This window comes from Pezoporus occidentalis, unplaced genomic scaffold (genome assembly GCF_034315485.1).
Source record: "Pezoporus occidentalis ecotype Australia unplaced genomic scaffold, CSIRO_AGI_Poc_V1 ctg8, whole genome shotgun sequence".
In the NCBI taxonomy this organism is placed as follows: domain Eukaryota; kingdom Metazoa; phylum Chordata; class Aves; order Psittaciformes; family Psittacidae; genus Pezoporus; species Pezoporus occidentalis.
Window position 1 is genome coordinate 13,463,927 of NW_026916158.1, and position 26,136 is coordinate 13,490,062.

Consider the following 26,136-nt stretch of genomic DNA (forward strand, 5'->3'; position numbering starts at 1 on the left):
GACTCCTTGAAGCTTTATTTTCTGGAAGCTGAGTTATCAAGACAGATTACACAAAAATAGTTTGGGTTTAATTTCTAGGTGTCTGTGGAGTATTTGACTTTGGAAGGCTCTGAGTTGAGACTTTTTCAGTGCATGTGCTTGGCAAGCTGGACTGCTACATATTAAAAATATTAAGTTAAAATTGCATGCTTTTAGTAATATTTGGTTGAAGCATAAATCAGTTATGGTTTGGGGTTTTGTTGGGGTTTTCCTTTTTTTTACAGTTAGCTCTGGAAGGAAGAACCTAGCTGCTATTTTTTTCGGCTCTCTGGTTTACCAATTTCAACTGAAAATAAACCCAGGAAAAAATGGGTATCACCAGCCAGAAAATTGGTACTCTTAAGTTTTTAAAATGCCTGTCATTGAGAATTTCCATTTCTGAAAGGGTGTGTTTTTATCACAGATAAAGTGCTCAAATGGGATAATACCTAAAAGTAAGAATTAAGAATAAATCTATTGAAAGCAAAAAAAACACAACAAAACCCCACATATTTGTGAACTAGAAAAGGAATCAGCAATTACAACTTTCATAAGAAAAAATTAATAATACTTTGTTTATAAGGTTATTTTTACTATTATTTAAACACTGCTTAGATAATATGCCAAATTTATGCAATGATCTAAAAAATTTCCTGCTAGGGTGAACTGCCAGTCAAGAATTGTATTTGGTCTTACTGCAGAATCAAAGATAGATAATGATCTTAAAGGTCTTTTCCAACCTAGTTGATTCTATGATTCTATGTAATAAATGTTATCAAAGGCTGCCGTGAAGTGTTTAGTCATATTAAGACATATGAGAGGAGAAAGAAAGGAAAAATCAAGTGAAAAACTCGTTAAGCCTTGAAGTGTCCCCAAACAAAACCTGTGGTACAAAGCAACACTTCCTCCTGTGGGTTAGTTAACTGCTCAGGTTCTACCCTTGCTCTAATTTTGGTGGGCAGCCATGACAACAGTATCCGATCTCTAATTTTCTCTCTTCTGTGAGAAAACAATTCCTCACCTCACAAATACGTCACATTTATGGTTGCGAAGTGACAAACAGACACTAATTGTCATGATTGATATGCAATAGTTAAATTTCTATGAAGTCAATGATGAGGTCAGGAATGATTCAGATCAATCACAGTCATGTGAAAGAATAGGAGATACACAATGGGCTTGTGTTTGGTATTTACATTCAGTAAGAAATCCAACAAACTATACAAGTCACTGCCTTATAGCAGCTGTCCAACTCAGTTAAATGAGCACTTTTTTTTAAGCTAGTTTTGCTCTTTACAAAAGTTTTGCCAAAGTGTATTTAAAGAAGGCATGTTAATAGCACTTACTCTTGGTTTTCTTTTTAATACTTCCTTCTCAGTCTACTGACCTCGGAGACTGACTTATTATTGATGTACTTCAACGAATCAGGCATTTCGTCAAGATGATGCAAATAAGTCACCAAGGTTTGCAGGGAAGGCAGAAGAGAAAAACACCCTAAACCCTACTCTTCCTTCCTCTGAAGATTTTCAACAAAAAAGTGAAGTTTCACTGTGACCTACAAACTAACTGCCTGACAATGTTATTTAGCCTACAGTTACTATTTTATTTTAGCACCTTAGCCACTTCGAGCAGCAGTTCGGTAAGTTTTTATTGTGTGCCTAAGATATTTTTAAACATGTAAGGATTTCTGAAGTGCTAAAAAACATTACTTCTAGTGCTTTTGAGTGTCGTTGCAAGACAGTTACCCCACCTAGCACACTGGAATCTCACCACCTCCTCGGGAGAGAGAAGCGTGATAAAGAAGATTGCACGTGGCACACCGGGAGTGTGGATAATCCCGAAGACACCCAGTGCCGCAGGCGGCAGGGTAGTTACAGACAGCGGGACACCTGTGGAGACCTCGGGATCCGGGGCTAAACCGGGGAGGAAGGGAAGGAGGGGAGGAGAGCAGTAGGAGGAGAAGAAGGAGGAGGAAAGAAGAGAGGAGGAGCCGATTGGCTCTCAGGGCCCAGGGAACTCATATGCTGCGAGCCGGCCCCGGGTTGGGCTGGTTTCTTGTCTCCAAGGAAGTAAGAAAAAAAAAAAAAAAGCAAGCAGAGGAGAAGCAGCTCGCTGCCTGGTTTTCTTGGTGAGATACATAAATCTGTGCTGGGTGTTGTCCCCTTTCCCCGTGCTTTTAAAGTTTGTTCGCTTGCGCAGAGCAGCCGGGTTGTTCGTTCCTCAGCTATGTGTAAAGCGAGCACCTGGGTAATTTAAACTTAAGCGAAAATACTGGTTTTCTAAATGCTTTTTTTTTTCTCTTCTCTGTTTGGCTTCAGAGGTTGTAAGGGCTGGTCTGTTCAGGAAGGAGGGTGTTTCACTTATCCTAGTTTCTGGAATTGCGGTTCCATGTTTTAAACAAACAAGTTTTCTGGCTGCTTTGTTTAAAAGGTTTCTGGTGCAGACCGCATCCATTAACTCCGTGCGCGATTGCCTTGCGCCTGCCTTAAAGAAGGGGTTTGACGGGCCATGGGATTTCAAATTTCTGTGATAAACAAGACCCAAGCTTCAGTGAAGTTCTACTGTCTGTTTTGTGTAACCTTCTAGCAGATTCCCCCCAAAGGTATGATCATTGTCTGGCGGTCGATTTTATTATTAAAAAAAAATATACTAGAAAAAGGGGACGCTGGATCAGGCGAAAAACCTTCAGAAGCTTTTTTGTGGCCTTTTCAGGGTCTTTCTAGTCCCCTGAGCCGTGGAGGGAAAACTCGAGGCCACCCGCGCATTGCGGTGAAATAGCCCATTCAAAGCAGTACTGTTTCCTCCCGCCTCTTGTTTAATCGCCCTCCCGGGTGCCTGTTTAGTGTCTTTTTTTTTTTTCTTCCCTGCAGGAAAAGGGTTTTGGTTTGGGGGGGGGGGGGGGGGGGGGGGGGTGGCATTTTTTTTTTTTTAATTGCTCTTCCTTAACTGTTCCCACCCAAGAAACTCGCAAATCCGGCCAGGAGTTTCTTCTCCGCTCAGCCCTGGGTTGCAACACGAGGACGCACCCCCGAAAGCACTGTGGCAACCCTCCCGCCCTGGCTTAGTTAGATCCCTTATTACCGCCGGGAGTTCCTCTCCCCGGTGGAAGCCGGCATGCAGGCCGCCGGCCGTCCCGCGGGAGCAGCCCTCTGTCAGTCTTTCGGGGACTCCATAGATAAAACTTGCCTTGGAAAAACGCATTAGGTGAAAGGGGGAGCTGCTGAAAGCTTTCAAACCGCGCTAAGCAACGCTGAAAACGGCTTCTTTTGTCTGTGCTCTTCGTCCGGCTGCGGAGTTTCAAATTGTAGGGTGGCGGCGGGGAGCGGCGGGAGGTGAGCTAGGGGCTGGGCCCCGCTTTGTGCCCCCGCCTGGCTGGAAGCTGGTCCTTCCCCCCTCCCAGGCTGCTCCTGGGTTCGGCGGGTGCTCCGGGGGATGCGGATGGAGAAGGCTAACGGTGGGTTTGGGCCGATTTCGGGACTGCCGGGGGGCGGGACATGGACACAGAGACCTCCAGCCCCACCAGCGCGAGCTTCCGAGTATTTTCGAGCGGAAACAAGGAAGCCTGGGTTTTAGAGGTTTTGGGGAGAGGTTGGGGGGGTGGGGGGTGGGGCGCTGTGAGAGCTCTGGCTGGGGACTGGGGCGGCGGCGGGACCCCGGGGGAAAGGGGCGAATCGCTGGCTTACCCCCCTGTGGGGAGCACAGGAGACACCTGAGAGAACGCTGGGAGAAGCAGCTTTAACTACTTCCGAGCAAGATCTTGGACTATGTAGAGATGGAATACTGTCTTTACTCTAATGTAAGCAGCTCCAGTATAAGGCAATGACAAAAAAAAAGAAGAGCCTGTCATTCTATTCCAGCTATGTAAAGTACTGGATAACTCAGTACATGCTGCTTTCTTGTGCTGCAGCATCCTCACCTAGTGATTGCTGAGGCTTATGCCTGAGGATCTCTTGGCAGTAGTGTTAAAACTGAGACCAAGCCATTAGGCTTTAGCTGAAATAACTTTACTTTTTAGCATGACACATGAATGTTTGCTCAACAGAGGTCCCCTCTGAGGGTGGGAACCTGCCCTTCTGGTGAAGCATAACAAACAATGCATTAGAATTCAGGCCTGTAGATGGCTTGCATCTGCTTCTGTAAGTTGCTTCTAAACAGGGGCATCCCTAATGGTAAGATATGATAACAGTTTGAACAAAGAACTAAGCATGTAGTTCCAGCTATTAGCAGTTGAAAGCTAAAAGGTAACCAATAGACTGTCACTGCAGCCCTAACCCAAGTGTGAGGTAGGATAAGAGGACTACAGTTATATAACTTACCAAATTGTACGTAGAGATGCTTTAGGTAAAATTATATCAAGATGAAAATGTAAAGTATAAGAAACCCTGGAATTTACTGTGCTTTGGAGATGTGTATGGAGGTTTGAACCCCCACGTGCTCCTAGCACCAATAAAGGTCTGTGCTCTGCTTTACAGTGTGTACTGTGAAGTGATTTTTTTGAATAAAACTACTAGTGGAACTGTTGAAATCTATTTTGTATGATGCAGTCTTGTTCTCGCTTTTCCACCCCAAAGAGGGAAGGGGAAAGGGTGAGGTTAAGCAAAAGCATAGATTATTTTTAAAAAGGGAAAATAGTTGTAATCTAAGAGAGGATAAATGCCAGCTTTTCCTTGTTGGGCAGGAGATGTTAAGTGACTGTTGATAATGACAGCCATGGAATATTCTAGCAGTGTTCCAGAAGGTTGGACCTAGAGCTGGGTGTTGTTCTGTTATTATGGGAGTTCCTGGTTATTCTGCACAGAACTAGTTTCGCAGAAGCCCAATATCCATTATGTACAGAAATACAGTATCTTGGTAAAAATGTAGGTTTTTTTTACTGGTAAGGTTTTGTTTTTCTCTGCTTAGAAATGTACTGGCACTCTCTGCTTACTAGTTCTTTTTCATTGAATGAATCAAACCTGGATCACTTTCTGCTTCCTCTAAGTTTCTAAATTATTGAGAAGCAAACAGATTGCTCGGCTGCCCAAAGCAGCAGTTGGGACAGTCTCTCTGACATCTGGCCAAACTGGAGTAGTGAGTACTGAAGCAGGGAATGGTAATTCACCTACTGATTAGGGAGAAGCATGTGGAAAACCCTGCAAGACATCAGTTAGCATTTGAAATGCCAGTGGCTTGTGTTTGCTGTTATTTTGCATCTACGGTGTATCTACAGTGTTACAGCATCTAGGATGTACCAACTGTACATCCTCATCTCCCATCATTATAAGTCTGTGCCTGCGGAATTATCTAGGTAATCCTTTAATTTGAAGATGTCACTTACTGAGAGCACGGAAGTACTGAGGGGTTTTTGTCTGGGGAAGCTGCTGTTACTGTAGTAGGTCTGCTATGCCTTGCAACTGGCAATAAAGTGATGAGAACCAGAAAGTGATGTATTAGCATGGCACTACCAGCTCTGCCTTCCATACAGTGCTTGCAGAGTTTAATGAAGTACCTTCCTCAGCTTCCTAGGATATGCACATCTTGAGTGAGGCTATCTGATTATTCAGCAGACCTCACAAATCTTTCAGTTCCAGTGGAAAGCAGCATAGTCCACCTCTGTCAGGTTGGCCAGAAGTGATGGCAGTAGTTTCAGCTGGTACAGGAGACACTGTGTGTCTGGAATCTCAGCAATATTCAGGAAATTGTCCTCACCCTGAACTGAATCTGTGCATTCCTGAGTCTTTAAAGACTACACTAATAGTCATGGACAATTGAGAGGCTTCCTCTCTTTCGTAAGTTTTGCCCTTGGCAGAGAGGGGAGAAATGCTATAAAAGGATCTTTGAACTTAAGTTCTGCAGTTAATGGGGAAACCACCAAATTATGGAAATGGAATGATGAAAGACCTCTTTTGCTTTGGAATTGCAACTTTTTAGAATGAACCTGTGCTGGTCCTGAAGTTTGCCTGTTGCCTGCTGCATAGTCTGATCTTAAACTTAGATGGAATTGTGGCTTGGAGATGCTGCTGCTACATGCCCAAATAGCTCAGGAAATCTAGCAGATCCCAAGACTGCTTAAACAACCTGTGAACACATGACTTCAAAAGGGTTGTAAATGAAGGAGTGCTGAAGAGGGACATATGTTTATACATTGCTAAGACCACAGACTGTAAGAGTTCCTGCCTTGTAGTACGGACCAAGTTTGCTTGCTGCAAACCAATTTCATGAGGTCAGGCTTGACTAGTACCATCTCTAGGTTGCTGGATGTAGTCTCAAACTTGAATAAAATGTTTGGTCACTCAAAGCTCCCAGGAATGCTGCCATGTTCTGAAGATACACTGTTACCTCTTGTGTGAAGCAGCTCAACCTCAGGTGCAGCGACTTTGGAATAAAGAACCCCTTTTGTTAACACAGGCCACACTGTTGGAGGTGCTTGGGGATGTAATGGCAAAGGAGGGGATTTTAGCTGGTCCTTTTTATTTAGAGCTGAGGAAAGCTGCTTTGAGTTGAACTTGCTGTTGGCCCAGTAAGTCACTTTCTGCTCACATTATCTTTTCCTGCTATATCCTTAAACTTCTGTTTCTTCCAGTTTCACTTCTGCTGAGGCCTGAAGAGGCTTGTGCTGATTGACTTAAACTGGCCTTTTTTCTTAGGGCAGGAAACTTACAGCTTTGCTTCTTTAAACTGCTACTCAACATACACCACTGCAGCCCCTTCCCCAGCCCTCAATTAATGTTTTATTTTCATGGAATGTACTTATCTTTTTCCATGGAAAAAGAAACAGAAGTGGATAGATTTTCTTCTACTTGGCTTGGTTTAGTAAAGAAAGATTAGTCTTTCACTTTGTGCTGTATACTGGGATGTATAATCTGTGTCTTTTATTGGTGAGACTAGACAGAGTGCTTTTTGAACCCTTCCTTGTAACTTTCCTGACTTCCTGTAAAATATTTATTCACTATATATATTAGTAGGAAACTCTTGTAGTGAATAATGGGGTGGCAAAGGTGTATCATGCTTTAGACTGCTTTCTAAGGTTCTGGCTGCTTTGTCCAGAAGACCTGAGCAAAGTCCTGTGGAGATTACAAGTACTGACTTTCTATTGCATTGTTCTTAAACCTCAGCTTTCTAGAATGATGCAGCTTCTTTCATGGATGCTTTTGTTCTTCCTCCTGCCTTACGTCATCCCTGTCTTGTAAGTTCTGCTCCCATCTTTGTAGCTTCCTTCTAGAATCCATATATGGGTGTTTTGTGGTCTGTATCCCAATAAATTCTGTTTGTAGTTTCTCTTTAACTCTGTTTCACTAAACTGTCATCACAGCAGTTCTCAATCTGGTGCTTTGTGTATGCTAGTGCTGTACGTAGTTCAGATTTTGGCCTTATGTTAATCTTGTATAGAAGTGTGTGTATACATACATGAGATGTATTCTTATATATATCAAAACACTGTATTTACTGGCTCTTCACATTTTAGTGTGACCTACTATCCATTTCTCCCAGGTTGAGGCAAGTACTTCTGGTTAAATGCCATTGCACAAGCCTCCTTCACATAATTTACAAAGACTCTAGTCTTAGAGAAATCTTACTGTTTATTAAATATGTTGGGAGTGTTTTGCAGCTCCTTTGTTTGACTTTTCTTATCTGATTTGAATCTTGAAGCTAGGCCTGAGGAATTGCTTGTTTAGTCCTCTGTTCTGTGGCTTGTTACAGCCAGTGATTTGTTAGCAGCTCTCAGGACACTTCAAGTGTGGTAAGCTAGAAATTGCAGGATATGGTTCTTCACTGCTACCGCTTACTGTACTGTCATGTTTCTCTTAAGTGCATATAGGGGGTGTTGGTTTGGTTCTTTGCTTTTCTGTTATAAGCCATGTTTTCATAATAATGAAAAGTAGACAAGTGCCTCCTGTTCAATACCTGGCCTTGTTGCATTGCAGAAAAGGCTGTATAAAAGGCTAAAATTCTTCTTGGTTCCCACAGAAGTAAGAGAGGATTAAGGGAGTTCATCCCACCCAGTTTGCAGACAGGCTTAAACAAAGTCTTGCACTGCTATTATTCCAGCCAATCTGCAGTGCCTTTGTATATGTTGAGGTGGTTCTCAATCCACTTTATCATAAAAAAATGAGATGTTTATGTCTTCCTGTCTTGCTTGAAACAAACACGGACACCCTCAACATGAATATAGGAGAAGCCTTCTGTATTGAATCTGTTTTTAAATTTACAAAGCACCAACAGCTCTTTATGTGGAATATTTGACTGTCTTAAACTTTTTAAAATGTGAAAACTACGTTAAAGCCTTGAAATTTATGTAGTGGTATAAAATAATTGAAATAGACCTTAGCTTAACACTTCACTACTGAGCTAAAGGAAAAGGTTAGCTAGCCATATGAATCCAGATCTTATGGAAGTGCTAGAAGGTGGTGGCTTCTGTCAGCAGCTGTTGCAAATACAGAAAACATTCTACTCTTAGTCTTTTTTTGGTCGCCAGGTCTTCCACTACACTTGGCTTTAGCAGTTTCCTTTGTTGCTTTCTTTAAATCTCTCCCCAAAACTTAGTTACTCCCCAGAAAGTGGTATCTTTGACAGAGATAGATTGGAGAGCATGAACTAAACAGTTTTGAATGGTATCTGTTTGAGAGAAGTTTGATTTTACTCAAGCTACCCATATGTCCTAACATAATGCTTCTAGCATGTTTATTCAGTTTCAACTTAAAACTATTTGGGGCTTTCCCATGCCAGTGAAGACTGTGTGAATGCTTTAAGAATTGCAGTCTGGAAGTTAGTACTTGGGAGAAATGGACAGTTTGTGTTTGCTAATTCTAGATGACGATTTGCCTAAAGTTAGAGTGACTCTTTAATTCAAGGTGCTATTTATGTAACTTTTAATTAATTAAAAAGGTAAGTTCTTTAACTTCTGTTGGTGTACCACGAATGACTAGTACTGCATGCTTCTATAGAAAAATAGTGTTTAAATAGTGTATAAATATATACTTCACTTTTACACTGCACCTCCATGTTTTGAAACAGTTTTAGCAAATTACTGCTGAAATACTCCAAATGGGAATAAATCTCTTAAGAAAATAACTGAAGTATGAATACTAAACAAGAAGTGAACACATGGTCAGATAGACTGCTTGCTCGATTCAAATAGATGAATTTCCTATTAATAAAAGAGGACAACGCACCAGATGAGATTATCCAAAAAGCAGACAGGATTCTTAATAACTCTTCTCTTCCATCAGCCCCTAGTAGAGTACATTATCTCCAGTTTAAGAGCTGCTAGCAGCTATGCATAGCACTGAACAGGAGGGGGTGAGAATGAACAAGGTATAATTCTGTTATGTGCTGAGGGAAAAGGGAACAGGGTGTGCCATGCCTATCTGTTCTTAAGTGCTTGTAGATCTGTGGGTGTATGGGACAATGAAGTGGTTTAAGCAATACTTGCTCTTGATCTCAAGAGGAGAGTTTTGAAGTGTTGTGGCAATGGCAGCTCTACTACCTCTGTGGGGTTGATGAGGCATTAGGGGGTCATCTTAAGGACATTCTCTTGCTCATAATTTTTCCCTCATCAGAAAAGTTATCTTTGAAATTTCATTGTATATGCAGATGCTTTCTTAGATATTGATAGAAGTATTGGTTTTCTCCGAAGAGCTGCTTCTTTTCTAGGTTGATCCTATACTTGCTTTAAGAGGAGTATCTTAAATTACTAGGAAGCCTTTGAGTGTAGGTGTGTGATTTGCTAAGGTACATCTGTGTACATGGTAGATTCAGTCTAGCATTACGCCTTGTGCTTGCTTAGTGTGTATATATGGTGGGGAAAGCATGGCCTTGAAATTGAAGACCTGGGTACTTCTCTGACATAGACAAAATTAGTCTGTACTGTCTGGAGTCCCTCTGCATAGGACTGGGACCTGATTTGCTCCTTAATTTCTATGATGGTGTATAAAGAACTGAAAACTAGGCAGTGTTCCTGACTTCATGACTTGGGTCACCTTAGTGAAAAAGTTTTTAACAAAAGTGATGTTGGCTCTTACTGATCAGGTATTATTAGTATGGGAACCAGCACTAGTGTTTTGCAGCCCAGCTTCCTCCAAATCTTGTGTATGTGGTTTGCAGGTAGACAAGTAAACCTGCAGGCTTGTCTCCCATGTCCCTACTTACAGCTTTGGGAACATAAATTACTGGAGGAAAAAAATTTGAGGCAAAAAGGTGTGATCCAGGACTTTGCTCAGTTGTATACATAGTATAAATGGTGTCTGGATGGAAGCCTGCATGATACTTGGCTAAGGTTGATGAGCCATGCTTGAGAGAGAGGAAAGTTTATTCAGCTGAGCCAATTTGCAAAGACTAGATGGGATGATACTCTGTGGATTCATGAGTTCACATATCTCTTATCTGTGCTAACTTAAATCTGGAGACAGCTAGTCTAACAACACTAAAAAACCCCACCAGTTCCTGTAGCCTGTAAGTTAACCAGCATTTGTCTTGACTTTAATTGCAACAGGTTTTATCATCATTGGTCTAACTGAAAGAAGAAAAAAGAACAGAAACCTACTTTCTAATCTAAAATTGAACATGCCATTAGTCAGTCTTCCTGCCTTAGTGCCATAATATTGATGCATGTAACATCCAAATTTTAACTGTAAACTTTTGCTGCAATATGGGATATCTGTCTTGAATTTGATGCTGAATTTGGATCACAGGCTAGAGGATTGTCTGAGGAAGAGAAATAGACTGGAGAGTAGATGAGAGAATATTTTGTTCTGGAATGAAAAACTTAAAACATGGAACTAGGACAGAAAAGTCTAGGCTGATTTAGAAAGAGCCATAGTACAAGTGTTAGCCTTTTGTTTAAATGAATCCTTTATACACTTTCTAACCCACTGGTTTGTTGTTTGTTTTTTGTTGTCGTTTTTGTTGGTTTTTTTTTTAAAGTATTCTAACTAAGCAAAACAACTTTTAAAGTGAGGCCCCACAGAAAGGCAGCTTAAACTAGTCTTGCCATTGGTGTGTCAGTCTTAAATTTGACTTCCTCTCTTAGTTTGGCAGTTAGCATGGAAAAAGTCTGCCTCAGATAGTTGTTGAGCTTGATCTTCAGGTGTGGCCTGTAGAGTGGAACAGAAATCACTTCAGGTTTGTGGGGAAAAGAGGCAGGACATAACATCTTTCGATCTAGCTGCAAATAAATGTTTGAACGGGCTTACTTAGAACAGGCAGCTGAAAGAATTACTGATTGGGTGAGGCTCTGATGTTGTAGCTCTTCAATGCTAACATGCTATGAAACAGGGATTCAGCATTAATGTGTAATTAGAGGATTTGCATTTTCTTCTCTACCAGTGTTGAGCTTTGGACTGGATCCTTAACTGCTTGATATTTCGCAATTGCTTTCTCTAATATGGGGAAAAGCATTTTCTTCAACCTTCAGTTTTGGTCAGTCTTCAGCTCAAAGCTACCATGTGTAACAGGATGTCCTTCTTGCAAGGTTGTCAGGAATACACTTTTGTAGAGAGGTGAATACACTAATGTGGGATAGAAAGCAGTAGCAAGCTAGCCCTTTTTGTAATGCCTTACCCACTTTTGCAGGCAAGGTGTACTTACAATATTCTGAGATTAAGTGATATATAGTCACTAGAAAATTCCTTGTACCACTTGTACAAGCTTCCAGATAAGGTTCCAAATAGGAACAGAAATTATTTACTATAAAATTGGAGGGTGGGAGGCTTTCTGGAGGCTATAAAAAGTGCTGACTGAAGTCTCACTCAGAAGCAGAAAAACTGGTGCTGTGCAACTGGTTTTGATACTTAAACTCTGCCATCGACACCTGACAGGGTAACATTAACAGTTGCAGCTAATATTCTCTGCCTCTTTGCCACATGCTTTTGCCTTAGTACATGGGAGTTGAAAGGGACATATACCAATTTGGCATGTCTTTAAATACTGGCACTGTAAAAGTGATCTTACATAAATGCAGACTGCTGTTCAGCATAGCATTAGAGTTCATCACTGGCATCTGCTGAAACAAATGCAATGGGTTGTACAATCGGTACCATTACAGCCATTGTAGCTGTGTTTTAGAGCTCTGACTTGTCTGCATGGAAGTTAAGAACTTGGTTACTCAGAAAATGAGGGCATGCGAACTCAATCATGTCACTGCCAGACTCTGAAACTTTGGAATATTATCATTAATGTCAGTATAAAGAATTGTCTTTTTTAACCCAATCTGCTGAACACAAAGCAAAGAACTTCATGTTGGTGATTGTGCATTTTGTGCAGAATCCCTTGAACTAAATGACTCATATTTTGGAGTCTTTCATTATGGAAAATGCAGTCCTCCCTTCTAGCTTGTATGGGGAAGAGTCCACAGTGAATATCCTAGGTTAAATCAACTGAAAATTGCAGTCTAAATATAGATAGATTGGTGCTTCAAAGATGTGATTCTGCTCTGCTCCTGCTACCTGCACAATAGTTATTTCAAGGGACTAATCTGATGAAAACAATATAACAAGGCAAGTCTGGCCTTTCTGGCAGATGTCTCCAGTTATATTTGCCTATAGCAGCTGGAAAGCTTACTGCTCATTTTGGAGTGATTTCTTAAGTTTCCCCTCTCCATTTCCACCCAGTAGTTACAGCAAGTGCAAACCCTCTCTAACATCTCTGCTGGCAGCTAGCTATTTCCTGGCAGAGATTCTGCTTCCAGCCCTGAAGGAGTTGAAGTGCTTTATTCAATTGCCATCTAATGCTCTGCTGTCCTTCAAACAAAGAACGCTTCAGAGGTTGCGCCAGCACTTAGAAGTGTTACATATCAATGAGAAGCATCAACAGGTTACAGCTTTCAACGTCATACTTTTGCTACTGTAGTTATTTCTGATACGAAGCTTCCCTGGCGAAAGTGCTGTATTTCAATGTCATTTTGGGTTGGTTTTGTTTTTCGTTGGTTGGTTGGTTTTTTGGTTCTGTTTCTTTTCTTTCTTTTTTTTTTTTTTTTTTTTGGGGGGGGGGGTATGAAGTTTTTTTTTTGTTGTATTATTGGTTGTTTTTTGTTTGTTTGTTTTTTTTGTGGGGGGTGAGGGTTGGCCTTTTTAATAAGGGGATTGCTCTTAATGGAGCAACCTCAGAATCATTTCGGGAGTTCATGTTTTGGAAGGTGTTTGGTGTTCACCTTCAGAAAATCGGGTGTCTGTGCAATCTAAGAAGACCTCAACACATGCATAAAAAGTCTCCAAGAATGCTGATTCTACCATCCCAGGAAACTGTACCCTGTCTGCAAGTTGCTAAAGAACTTGCAATCAAATATGAGAATGCAGAATATGGGTTAAATGTTCTTGAAGCCATTTTGAAAGCTACTGTCAGCCCTCCCTGCATAAATGTTCCTTATTAGTGCAACATCTGTGATCTGACTCTAAACTTTCCATAGATCTTTATAGCATTAGATTTTCTTTTTTCCTTTTTAACCCCATTGTCATTTTGACTATATTTCCCTACAGGATATCTGTCCACTTTGCCTTCCATTTCTCACCAGTTTTGTACAGAGCAAGGTGTAACAGTGGAAGTTTTGATATTACTTGAAATTATTTTCTTTGCAGGCTCTGTGCTTGTGCTCTCTTTCCATCTTGGTGTTTGCAAACTACAAATGAAGGCTTAGTTGGCTAAGTACCCTTTTTTCCCTAAAATTAACTTCTGTCACTATGGCAGGAAATCCTAGAAGTGTCAGGGGTGTAACTTGCTCAGTGTTCTGTTCAGGCCTCTTTTGTGAGACAGTTTATGTATAAGAGGAACCTGAAGATTAGTTTCAAATCAACTTATTATATATAAAGTTTCTTCAGATACTGGCGAGTGCAGGAGGAGGACACAGGCCAGGGTAGAGATTACAGCATGACATGTGAAGGCATATGTCAGCAATGGGAAAATGGTCAGAAGAGCCTGGGTTGTAGCTCTTGTAGCTAAAGCTGTAAGCAGCAATGTCCATCCAGGCTTTGCTCCCATTAACTTAGGCACATACTTTCTTACCCTTTAATTAGTCAGTTGGAAGAGAAAATCTTGATAAACATGTAATTTTGTGTTTTGATGGCTTATTTGATGTGCTAACTGGACTAGATTTCCTTTGGTCTTTTGGTGTGTAAGCAGTACATAAATCAGTACTGCTGGAGATGAAGAGTTCCATTTCATAGGAATTGTAACTGTTTAAATTGCTCAGAAACCGAACATAGCAAAAAAAAAAAAAAAAGCTCTACTTAAAACTCTCAAATCTGCCAAAACATGCATTCTTTGAACCCTATAGCTCCTTTCTAAACAGCTTTTCAAAGCTTCAGGAAAATCCAACCTGCTCTTTTCAGGATTGCTTCTTTGTTACACTAGGCTTGACAGAACTGTCTGAATTTAAATCCAGGTAGGGCTAATCTTCATCCCTGCAGCTTTAACTGAAGTGTGTCTGCTTCTCTGTCACCTCTGTGGGCACATTTCATTAATGCTGTAGAAGTGGTATTGCAGCTTAGGTTCATGTGACATCTGAAGTCTTGCAGCAGGATAGAGCATCTCTGCAACGTGCCTTCTTACCTGGACATCCTACTCCATATCAAACAAGCTGATCTGGAGTAGCTCATGTGACAGGAATATCCTAACTTTAGCCCAAAAGCCTGTCCTAAGACTTCAAATTTTCTGTAGTAATACACAGCCTGTTAGCCTAAGAACTTAAAAGACCGAAAGCTTTAGACGCAATGTGTATTACATCTCATTCTACAAAGGAAATCCTCGAGTCCTGTTGTGCATTTAGGTTAGGCTCTAGATAACAGCTTGACCTGAATCAACCAAGTATCAGTTCTGATACTTCAGGGTTTCAGCAAGCTGCTTTTGAAGGGAAGAGGTTTCGATAAGCTGTTGATTGGCTCATTGAGCAACCACATAAGCTCCAGAGCCATTGCAAGCTGTAAAAGGTCTATGCGGTGAGGATGAGAGGGCAGGGCTGGAAAAGAGAGAGATCCAAATTGACAGCAGTAAGCTTCTGATTGATCTCAACAAGCACATAGAATTGCATCCTTAAACTAAGTGGTTGTTTGATACAGCCAACAAGATATAGACACAAGAGATTCAGCAGTTCTTTAGATGACTGATGTTTGAAACTAGGCAATGTTTGAGGTGTTCCTTCTTGTATATCTTCCGAGCTCTCTTTATCTAAGAGTGGTTGATATGAAAGGGATGGTTGCTACAAGATGATAGGATAAACTGGTTCTATTTAAAATAGTGTTTCCTGGAATATCCTGCACTGCCTGGGAAAGCTGCTTGTGATCTGAACTTATCTTCTGTCTGAGGCAGAAGGAATGAAATATATATGTATGTGTGTGTGTGTGTATATATATATATATAAAATCTATTACAAATTAATTGAAGCGCAGCCTGTGTATCATACTACATGAGAAAATTTGAAGCAGAGAGTTAGTGTGTTCCCTCTGGGCAATCTTAGTTGTTCTTTCTCAGGTTTAGGTTTTATCAGAGTGGTGGTAGTTGGAAAAAAAACCCCATGTTGGAGTGTCTTTTTATTGCCTCTTCATGGTTCTTCCCATGAGGGTCTGTCTCTGGTTTTTCACATTTGAAGTGTCTTTAAGTTTCTTTAGGGCCTCTGTTGTCTGCCTCTCCTCAGTGGACTTTCCAAAACTGTTCTACCCTGAAATTAACTTAAAACTGACTTTTTTTTTCGAATATTGACTGCCGTGAACATTGAAAGTAGCTCCCTGAAAGATTTGCTTTTCTGCAGTGGTCACTCTACAGACTCTGGAGTTTGCATAACAAACTGTGCTAGCTTCACTTTCATCCCAAAATATATGCTGAATGCAAAGTACAGAATTGTAAATATTTGCTACATTAAAATGAAAGTAATGTTTGTGGAAATACCAAAAGGTTAAATAACAAACTTGTTTAGGGAACAGTAGGATTGCTGCAGGGTGAAGAAAAGCTTGCAGTTCTTGCAGCTGGGGAAAGACTTCATGCAGTTGTGAATCTTAAATCTACGGGCAAGGAAGGCAGCTATAGAAACTGTGTATGGGTACTTTGCTCTCCCACTCTCTCTCCAATCTTAGACTGAATCTAAAAGCTTCCAAGCCATAAGCAAGCAAATGCATGCCAAGTGGCAAAACACCTTAATTATGGTCAGAAAAATGACCATCAAGCATGTTTTTATCTCTGTTCCACCATGCTTTCTCTTGCTAGAATGTATTGGTGTGTTTGGTGGTGTGGGTGGGTTTTTTCTTCCTCAGTTATGAGAATCAGCTGGCAATGAATAGCTCCTATGGTGACTCTGTTCCCTTCCTAAGGGATAGGGGCATGACTAAGCACAAAGGATGTGTGTTGCAAATGGGCTATAAAAAATTCTGAAAATGAAAGAGACTATTTGTGCGTAGACACCTTCAATGCCAGTCTTCGGGCTTTTTTTGAGGGAGATGGGCAGGTAGGTATAGGCTTCCTCAAATTTCATCAGTATTGCTCATCTATATATATACATTATAAAACAGCAATTTAAAGTTTTAACTGAGAGGTATGTTTCGGAAGAGGATTCTGAACTTCTCTCCACTAAAGAGTGATCTAATTCTCTTGAACTAGAGTAAGGAAATGACAGACCAGACTGATCCAGCCTTCAGTCAGTTGACTTTATGGCTTGCTTTTTCTTCAAGCAAAAGCTTAAGTTTTCTCCCCAGCATCCCTGACTTCCAGGGATTGGGGTGCTAGGGAGCAGAAAACTCAGTCTGTGTGTATCTCTTGTCCCCTGATACCTGTTCCATAATTAAAGCTGGGTTTCTGATGGTTTGGTTATTGGTGGGGTGGTTTGGGTTTTGGTGAGGTTTTTTTGATTAGCTTTTTTTTTTTTGGGGGGGGGTGCTTCCCCTCCTTTCTCTCCCCCCACCTGGGGACTTTTATTGTTACCTAGTGGCAATAACTGTCATGTAGGTTAGTTTCACTGCTAGTCTTCAGTGACCTCTGTCACTTTGTGGCATTAAATGCTGCTTTTACTAGATGACATGGGCAATTGCAGACTGTTGCCAAAACACCTTAGCCAAGTGTAATCTAAAATAGTTCTTTGGTGTAATCCTGTGTTTACCAAGGTAAACTTTGCTTCAAGTGGTTAAATAGATTTTCCTCCTGCTCCCTTTACTTTCAGAAAAGTCAGACAGCTGCTTTTAAGCTATCATGGAGGTTGAGCTTTTTTTTTTTTTAGACTTTGTAAATGTAACTGGGGGAGATGATGCTGCAGCATTTGTGCTAACTGGCCAACTTCATGCAGAGTACAGATGTTTGGAAATGAGCACACAAGTTGGAGGGGGAAACCAGAACTTATCCTCATTCTCAGGAAGTTAGTGGGTATCTTCAGATCCACTCCTCCAAAAGGAGCTATGAAATGTCTGGATTCCTGAAATACTGAAGTTTGTTTGCATCTCATCTGCAAGAGTAAGCTTTGCAATAGCACTGTGTTATAAAGTTGCTGAGTTGATAACTCTGGGGTGCATTGTTTAACTTCCTGTTTTCAAAATAAAAAAGGGTTTCAATTGATACTATAAAAAGTGCTGACTTTTATTCACCAAACTGTCCGTACAGCTTTTCTGTTGTGCACTATAATCTGCAATCCTCAATTGCACCATTGCATGGTTTCCATTTTGAGAAGGCAGTCCTCTCCCTGTGGTAGATAACTACATCACACGATTGCTCTAAGTTTTCTTATCTCTATAGTCTGTTGCAGTCTCATCATGCTATCTAGTTGCAAGACTTCAAATGGGTAAAACAGTTTCAAAATGTGTTGCATGTGACTTCAAATGTAATAATGGTAGCTTTTGTTCTCTTGCTTTGGGGGTTGTGTTTTTGTCTTAGAGGTGCTTAGCTTGTGGGGTGCCATTATTTTTTATGCTGCTAGTCTGACATTTCTTGCCTGACTGGAAGCATGCTCTACTTCAGGCTGTTCTTGTTTATTGATAGGAGAGACAACGAGCTACAGGAACTGAATTTTACAAAATGTGGGGTGAGAAGGCTGGATTTGGGTGGCTTTTTGTGCTTTGGATACTTCACTAAGAACTAGCTGGTAGCAGAGATGGCAGTGCTGCATCGCTAGCTGTCTGATGTTCATAATTGTGTCTGTGACAGAGGGATGCCTACCTGAAGAGTCTGGTACAGCTTACTGCAAAACTGACCTCTTCACTACAGCTCGGGTTACAGACAGTCCCTGTCTGCTGGCCGTGTTAGTCACACGGCTGCTTCCCTTCCACAGCCCTGCCGGCGGGGTCGAGGCAGGGGAGCAGTGCCGCCCTGGGTGCTGCCACGGCCGGGGCAGCGAGCACCGATACGGGAGAAGAGGAGACGTGTAGGCGGCGCCTTCCCTCAGGAAGGAGCCGGGGCACGGGCGGCCCTGCCCGACCTGCGCCGCGCGGCCTGCAGCGAGGCCGGAGCGAGGGCTGCGCGGCTTGGCTGCCTTCTCCTCGGGACTGGACCCTGCTCGCCGGGTGGGCGGTAGGGGTGAGGGAGGTGAAGCCCTCTGGGGGCTCCCGCATCCAGGAGCAGTCCGACATCTCTGCGTGGGTCTTGCTGCCAAATAGGCCGCCCAAAGACAACTTGTAAACTCGGTCATCTGTAGGGTGTGTCCTCCTTCCGAGTTTAGAGGAGTGAAAACAAAATGTTGTCATCCGTTGGTTAGTGGCAGTGGGTTTTTCTAAGAAGGAGCTCCTTGTGCAGAACCGAAGCCTCTGCGTCAGGTCCTCCTTCGACAATCTCCTGCAAGCTTGCTCTGTGCCACTGACAACCTCTAACGTGCTGCCAGGCTTATTTGTAGGCGTGGGTGGTGGTGGGGAGTGTCTGAGTAGTCATCTCAGTTCCATGACCAAGCCTAAAATCTAATGTGTTAATGACATCTCACTAAAACTTTTCTCCTCTCCCACCTCCTTACAGTTGGTAGGTATTCATCTTCATGGAGACAAACACATGAGAAGATCTGATCAGAACAGTGGTGTTCACCTCAAGATGCCCAAAGGGAAAATACTCATCTACAAGTCTCATCTTTCAAAACTGTCTGCATTCTTTCAGTCAAAGAAAAACATTCTTGGGGAAAGATGACTTGCGAACAAAGCTGGCTTTGCAAGGATGCTGAATGAAAGACAACATGCCTTACAATGGACACTTATCTTGAAGGGGTGACACTGTGCTCTTAAACTGAAACACAAGCACTGTGAAAACTGATCCTGAACAAGAATAAGGATTATAGAAACTGCATCAGAATGTTTGTTAGTCCCAGAAGAGTCAGAAAATGCCATTTTTTGCAGATATTTGCCACGTGCTTCATACTGTGTCTCATGATTTTTTGGGGACCATTTGATAATCACATTGTGAGCCATATGAAGTCCTATTCATACAGATACCTCATAAATAGCTACCATTTTGTGAATGACAGCCTGTCTATCAACAGGGATAACTTGGACAGAGTGTCAAGCTACCAGTACTTGATCAACCACAGAGGGAAATGTCAGCAGCAGGATGTCCTTCTCCTATTGTTTGTGAAGACTTCTCCTGAAAACCGTCATCGGAGAGATGCAATTAGACAAACTTGGGGAAATGAGAAGTATGTTCGTTCTAAACTTAATGCCACCATTAAAACTCTCTTTGCTTTAGGACGACCAACAGATCACCTGCTGCTAAGAGAACTTTGGCTGGAAGACCAGAAATACAATGATTTGATTCAGCAAGACTTCTTGGATACTTTTCACAACCTTACTCTTAAATTGCTATTGCAGTTTAGCTGGGTGAATGCCTACTGTCCTCATGCCAGGTTCATTATGTCTGCAGATGATGATATCTTTATCCATATGCCAAATCTTGTTGCTTATCTCCAAAGTCTAGCGCAAATGGGTGTTCAAGATCTCTGGATTGGTCGTGTCCATCGCGGATCCCCTCCCGTAAGAGACAAGAGTAGCAAATACTATGTTCCATATGAAATGTACCAGTGGCCCTCTTACCCTGACTACACAGCAGGAGCTGCATATGTAATATCAAATGATGTAGCAGCTAAAGTATATGAGGCTTCATTGACTCTCAATACAAGTCTTTATATAGATGATGTTTTCATGGGTCTCTGTGCCAATAAAATGGGAATTGTACCACAACATCATGTATTTTTTTCTGGGGAAGGAAAGGCTCCATATCATCCCTGCATTTATAACAAAATGATGACATCTCATGGACATGTATATGATCTTCAACAGCTATGGAAGCAGGCTACAGATCCTAAAGTTAAAAAGTTCTCTTCAGGAATTTGGGGTAGAATATACTGCAGGATAGTCAATATAATGCTTCTCTGTAAACTATACTATGAGGACACATATCCTTGTTCAGCTGCATTTGCTTAATACTTGAATATCTGTGTTGAAGATCCACTGAGCCAAAACAGAGCAACGACTTTTTAGCTGTTTATTCAAAAGATAAAGAGGTAAAATTCACATGTGAATGGGGTGGGGAGGGAAGATGGTCCTAAATTCTATCCAGAAACTTACTGGAATAGCTCTCCTATTATACTGCAACTTTTTACATTGTAGCCTGGTTTTTTACACTGTTCAAGGGGTGCAAGTCTGGATTAAATAACTATAATGGGCTTGACTTCTACACTTTGACATGCATGGTGAAAATGTGTTACTTTGAACTTGTCAGTAAGCCTTTTGTCAGTAAAGCTATGTGAACTGTTTTTGTCAGTAAAGCTATGTGAACTAAGGCACATGATAAAAGTCTGCTACAACAAAATGGGATAGACATTTTAAAACACAAGGAAAGTAGAACTGACTTGATGAATGAGACTTGCAGTAGTTTAAGGCAAAATACTACAAATATTCACCATTTCTCCATGCTTCACAGAAAGTAAGTCTAGACCTGCATAACTGACAGTGAGTGCTAGAAGTGAAGACCTGATACAGTCTTTTTCTCAAAGCTCCCTAAACCTTTGAAATAGGGAAACAGTGTTTGAGTGCCCTCTCACTTGGTTGTTTTAACAAAGGAGCTTCCTTTAGAACTTGAAAAAATAAAAATATTACTCCATGTAGCTGGTTTTGCTAATCTTTCTGCCTTCTGAAAACTGAAGCAGTATATTTAAACAGTCCAATTGTTAATAAGCAAATAAGCTAAATGAGTTTCCTTTTAACAATGCTTCTGTTTTCCAGTACTCATGGTACTAAAAAGTTAGCAGAAGTCCCTGACAATGTTACTTATAGCTAATTTAGAACTGTTAAAAACTTTAAAAGGCAAAATGTCATGCTTGCACTAACAAAGAGAGACAGTATTTTCTGCACAAATTTTGACTTCACAGTGAAGGGGTAAGGAAATGGTGATCCACAGAAATTCAGTACACAAATCAAAATCACTAAAATACTTCTCCTGGAGTCTTAAGTACAAGACCGGCTTTAACATGTCAGGGTAGTTTGTGTCCACAACCCACTGTATCTTGAATATGTTTCAATGGTAGTATCACCTGCATGAGGAACAGAACACCTCTGTGTTGTAAATTGGGCTAGAACTAAGTGATATTCAAACGTCAACTATTATAAATTATACCGTGGTGCCATATAAATATTGCAGAGAACCAAAGTTCTAGCATGTCTGCAGTCTTTTCTCGTATAGCTCACTAATGGTGTTTTCACGGACTCTCAGGATAGGTATTTTAGCTGTTAATTGCCAAACCTGTGGTAGCTGTTCCTGGAGTAGACACAGCTCACACAAGGTGCAGTCAGGTACTGCTTGTGAACTGATTTATTTGATGGGAACAAGTTTTAGTGGGGAACTACTTCTGAATGCTTGACTGAGTCAAGTTCATCAGCAGAGCAATGACAATGCAAAAGCTCACAAATTATCAAGCCTCTGTTTGAAATATACTAATCACAGAAGCAATACTACTTGCTTTTGGTCTAAGACTAGCCTTTTCCTTCTGCCTGAAGTTTCTCACTGTGTGCATTACTGATCTGTGTCTTCTGACTTTACTGTTGAACAGCTATACAAGACCTGGCAGCTTTAAGCTGCGAGTAATAAACTTCGTTTAAATGATCACTACTGTTCTTGAGCTCTGCTGCAGGTTTTAATGGTTTGAAAAGCTAATGGTACATGTTAGCATAGACAGAATCCAGGATTGAGCTTGCTGACTGTTCTCTAGGCTGCCGTTTCAGATGGATGGTAGGTAGCTATTGGAATGAAGTGAAATATGTAACTTTCTATAACTGGTTTTCCAGAAGGAAAAGAATAAGAATCCTAACTGGACCCAAATGTTGGGTATATAAAGAGCCCCGAGATACATCATCAGTGTTGGAATGACTGAAGAATTTAACAGCTGTACTTCAGAAAGAACAAATCCAGCTCCTGTTGTTGCCTAAACAGATTGATTACAGTACTAAAAAAAAAAACCACCACAAACAAAACCCAAAACACCAAAACCCACACTCAACAACAACCCCCCCAAGACAACCCTAGATGTATATAACCTGTTGGCTTATAGAGAATTAAATCCACATATAGAAAAAGTAGTATTCTGTACTGAAGGGAAGCTGCTTCATCAGATCTCTGACCTGTTGTGAGCCATTTAAGTTAGGCTGCACAGCAAAATGCCCAGCTAGAAAAAGCCACCCTGTTCAATGTATGGAAAGAGGGTCTTCATATGCAGTATTGCAATCAAAATGGTCTATTAAGACTACATTTTTTTCCAGCATAACTATGTGTTGGTATTTATTGTTTTCACTCACACAGGCAAAGGTAAAGTAAGTTTTAAGTAGCTTAAATTAACTAACATTTAAAACACTGATTAATGTTGTTTGCCATTATCTAAAAGTTCCTTTTGACCATTGAAATACTTCAGTTTACAGCTGGTTTGACTTTTAAGTTGCTTCTTAATCTTAAAAGAGCCTTGGTGTTTGTAGTATGCATTTCTTTTGCTGCAGTGAAAAGAAGTTGCTTGCTGAATAAAAAAGAAAGCATGAAGGCGCTCCTTTTCAAAAACTGGAGATGCTAGAAAACTTCTTATTTTCTGGTTCTAAACTTTGACTTAAGATTTGTACACCTTTATCTGGAACCTTTTTTAACAATAGTCTCGGTGCTCCAATGCAGGGCTGTCAGGTTTTACTTCTGCAAATAAAACTGTTATCAGCCTGAATGGTCACTCCTCATTGTGTCTGACATTGTTGCACAGCATATTTAATGCTATTTTTTTACCTGTTTGTTTGGTTTGCGTCAGTTTCCCTTTGATATTACTAATTTTTATACAAAATATTCAATATTTATTCTTAAACTTTATTCTTAAACTCTGTACCACCAAAAGACAATTGTTTTGTAAAACTTGTTTTGAATAAACAGACATTTCTTTTAAAGAACAAAACAACAAAACAAAGGTAAATATCTCTTGTTGCTTTCTTTGTAACTGACAGGCTTACCTCTGATGTGCTGAAATGCTATTCTGAGATCCCTCTTGTTAGAGGATTTCAAACTGCTTTCCCCCCTCCTTTCCCCTGCTTGCTTTCTATTCTGCCTTGAATCAAACCTTTTGTAGAACAAAAGGTGAAGGAAGTGTTCTTGAGAAAAGAGACAGGTCAAAAAATTGTTTACCAAGTTTCTAGGTCTAAAGTTGTGTAAAACCTCCAGATATTAGAAGCTTTACTTGTTAATATTAACTCCAAAGTTGTATGTTCTCTTCCTGTAATCATTCCTCAAGAGATGTGTATCTATCTAAATAACTTCTATTTCAGATCACAGCTTGCACCTTTTGAAAGTAGCTGATGGTTTGGAGACCAGTCATAGTAATTTCATAGGGTGCGATTAAATTCAGATAGTAATAAGTTGCATTTTTGTATGTGCCTGCAATTTGTCTAGCATAATAGACAAGCTACTGTTTTTAGAAATGTAGTCTTTTACATCAAGTAATTTCAGCGTATACCTGTGTGAGAGAGAGGCATAACATAAGTATAAACTATCTAAATCATACTGAAGAAGAAAACAAAGAAAGTTATGTCAGTGAGGACTGTGGGGTTTGGCTTGTTGCAGGGCGGGTTTTTTTTGTGTTTTTTTTTTTTGCATGGTTCTTCTTTTAATTGTTCCCTTTGGCCTAGAAACAGTGCAGTTCAACTAAATTAAACTGGGTTTGCTTGGTACTTTCTGTTAAACTAAATGACTTAACTATTTTGTGTTTTAGAATACATCATTAATAATCTTTTTGTCAAGACTTTGCAGAAAGGGAGAAAAGCTTATTGGTTGCATTTAATGAAAAGAGAAGCTTGTCATAAGCATATAGTTCAAAACATGAATATCCTGAACACAGTGAGATTAATATGGCTTTTTTTGGTAAATACATGCAAGATTTATTCTAATGACTTCTCATGTCATGTAATTAATGCTTCCAAGAAAAACAACAACAACAACAACAAAAAAAACAAACCAAAAAACCAACAACAAAAAAACCACAATCAGAAACCCCAACTAAACCACTAACCCCAAACAAAACATAAATCTTGCTTGCTTTTCCAGCTTGATAGACTATGTATAAATGTCTGTAAGCATTTCAGGGTCTTGATTATGTCTAGTGAACTTAAATCATATAACATGTACTATAAATGCAGTTATTTGCACTCTAAGAACAACAAAAAGATACTGGTTCACATGTGTGCAGCCTTACCTCCTCCTTGTTGACAAGTTCTCATCACTTTCACTCATCACAAGGACTCTGCTAGATCCTCCTTGGCTGGCTTCATGCATCACTTCAATCTGAATAAAAAAGGACACAGTAAAACTGAAAATACTTAATTGCTGATGCTGTTACTTACAGAATTTTAACTTTTTAAAATAATAAAACCAGATCCTACCTAGTCTAGTAAGTCACTGGACAAGTTAAAATAATTCTAGATGTGTAGGTTGTAAATCAAGACTACTTCCTTTATATTTTTCTGCTTTCGTGCTCAGTATTGGTATGGGAGGCATTCTTGACTCCAGGCAGCATCTTTATGTTCTTCTGCCACAGAAGGTGCATTATCTCCTAATGTAGATAATTGCAGACATAACTGTTCCTTAGACTCTGAACTACGATGGGTTTTTGTTTCCTGCCTGAAGCCAACCCAAAGACCTCACATTTTCAGAGGTCTTTGTACAGTACCATCTGAAGAAGCACGGAGAAACTGTCTTGGGCCTCTGAGAAGCGCCTTTGTGCTAGCAGCAGTATTAAGTAAGCACATAATGCGCTCAAATACTGAGCACATTATACATTTGCAAGGGCTGTCCCCAGGTTGAAAGGGACTGAAGAATTTTACATAATATTTTGAGAAACATTAACCTTCTTCCTTGTCCAGTCTTGCAAAGCTGGATCATTTCAAGTGTGCTCCAGGCAAGTTTTAAGCAGGCTTTTCCTCCTTTTGCCTGCGGCTTTAAAAGTACCAAGCACTACTGTGCTTACTCAAAGGCCATCTCTTCAAATTCAGTGAAACAACTCAGTGGCTGTGTTTGCAGTTAATCCAAGACAATATCTAAACTCCAGCAGAGTCTTTTAGGTTCCTGAGCACTTTCATTTTCAAGGGCTGATTCTGGCAGGGGGAAAAAGCAGCGGCCTGTCTTATGGTCTATGTAGCCAAATTCATTAGCTGGTTGGTGATGGTGGAATCCATTAATAAATATACTCACATGAACTAGTGTCAGAAGTAAAATACAAACAAATTCTGTAGCAACAATGGGAGGGAAGGAGAGGGGGAATAATTTACATTGTAGTGTTGTAGATTTAAAAATGAATGAATGGATGTTTTCATAAAGCCTGTACCAGGCGGTTGCCTATACCTAACTCTGTGGGAGGAATGCAGCTGATCAATTGCATTACTGATGAGAATAAGACTGATTCCAAAGTCACTTTCTATGAGTTTAGATAAAGGTGAGAACAGCTGTATGATGTTGGTGATGACTGGATTTTATTTTGTGCTTATTAGTGAAGCTGTAAGGCTGTTTTAGCCATTTCAGAAAATGAACTGAATTTAATTTTTGCTTTTCACCTTTGGCAGTAAAGGTCAAATGTGTCAACAAGTCGGGGGTATGAACAGTAGAAGAGTTGGGTTGAAGTAGCTTGCATTATATCTAAAGTTTAATAGAATTGTGCCAGGTAGACACTTGATACATTTTTAGCTTTTTATGCCT

General features: G+C 40.5%; 2 protein-coding genes across 15 annotated transcripts in view; one reads left to right on the plus strand and one right to left on the minus strand.

Moving 5' to 3' along the window:
• Nucleotides 1-26,136, minus strand: part of MCF2L2 (MCF.2 cell line derived transforming sequence-like 2) — a 186,268-nt gene that overhangs the window by 69,740 nt on the left and 90,392 nt on the right. For all 9 annotated transcript variants that reach the window (XM_062603104.1, XM_062603109.1, XM_062603105.1 and 6 more), the window contains exon 15: nt 24,641-24,729. In XM_062603104.1, coding sequence (XP_062459088.1) covers nt 24,641-24,729 — 89 coding nt within the window. The remainder of the gene's footprint in view (nt 1-24,640; nt 24,730-26,136) is intronic.
• B3GNT5 (UDP-GlcNAc:betaGal beta-1,3-N-acetylglucosaminyltransferase 5) lies at nt 1,868-23,362 on the plus strand. 6 transcript variants are annotated; one of them, XM_062603133.1, is made up of 3 exons: nt 1,868-2,146; nt 2,337-2,620; nt 18,904-23,362. In XM_062603133.1, the coding sequence occupies exon 3, from the start codon at nt 19,230-19,232 to the stop codon at nt 20,352-20,354; it is 1,125 nt and encodes a 374-aa protein (XP_062459117.1). In that variant the 5' UTR covers nt 1,868-2,146; nt 2,337-2,620; nt 18,904-19,229; the 3' UTR covers nt 20,355-23,362. The 6 variants fall into 6 exon arrangements, with proteins under 6 accessions (XP_062459117.1, XP_062459118.1, XP_062459116.1 ...); XM_062603134.1 differs by having other exon boundaries at nt 2,449-2,620; XM_062603132.1 differs by lacking the exon at nt 2,337-2,620 and adding an exon at nt 17,189-17,283.

Bases quoted from the DNA above. Each gene is read 5' to 3' on its own strand.
- B3GNT5 (XM_062603133.1), top strand. From the start codon at position 19,230: ATGTTTGTTAGTCCCAGAAGAGTCAGAAAATGCCATTTTTTGCAGATA.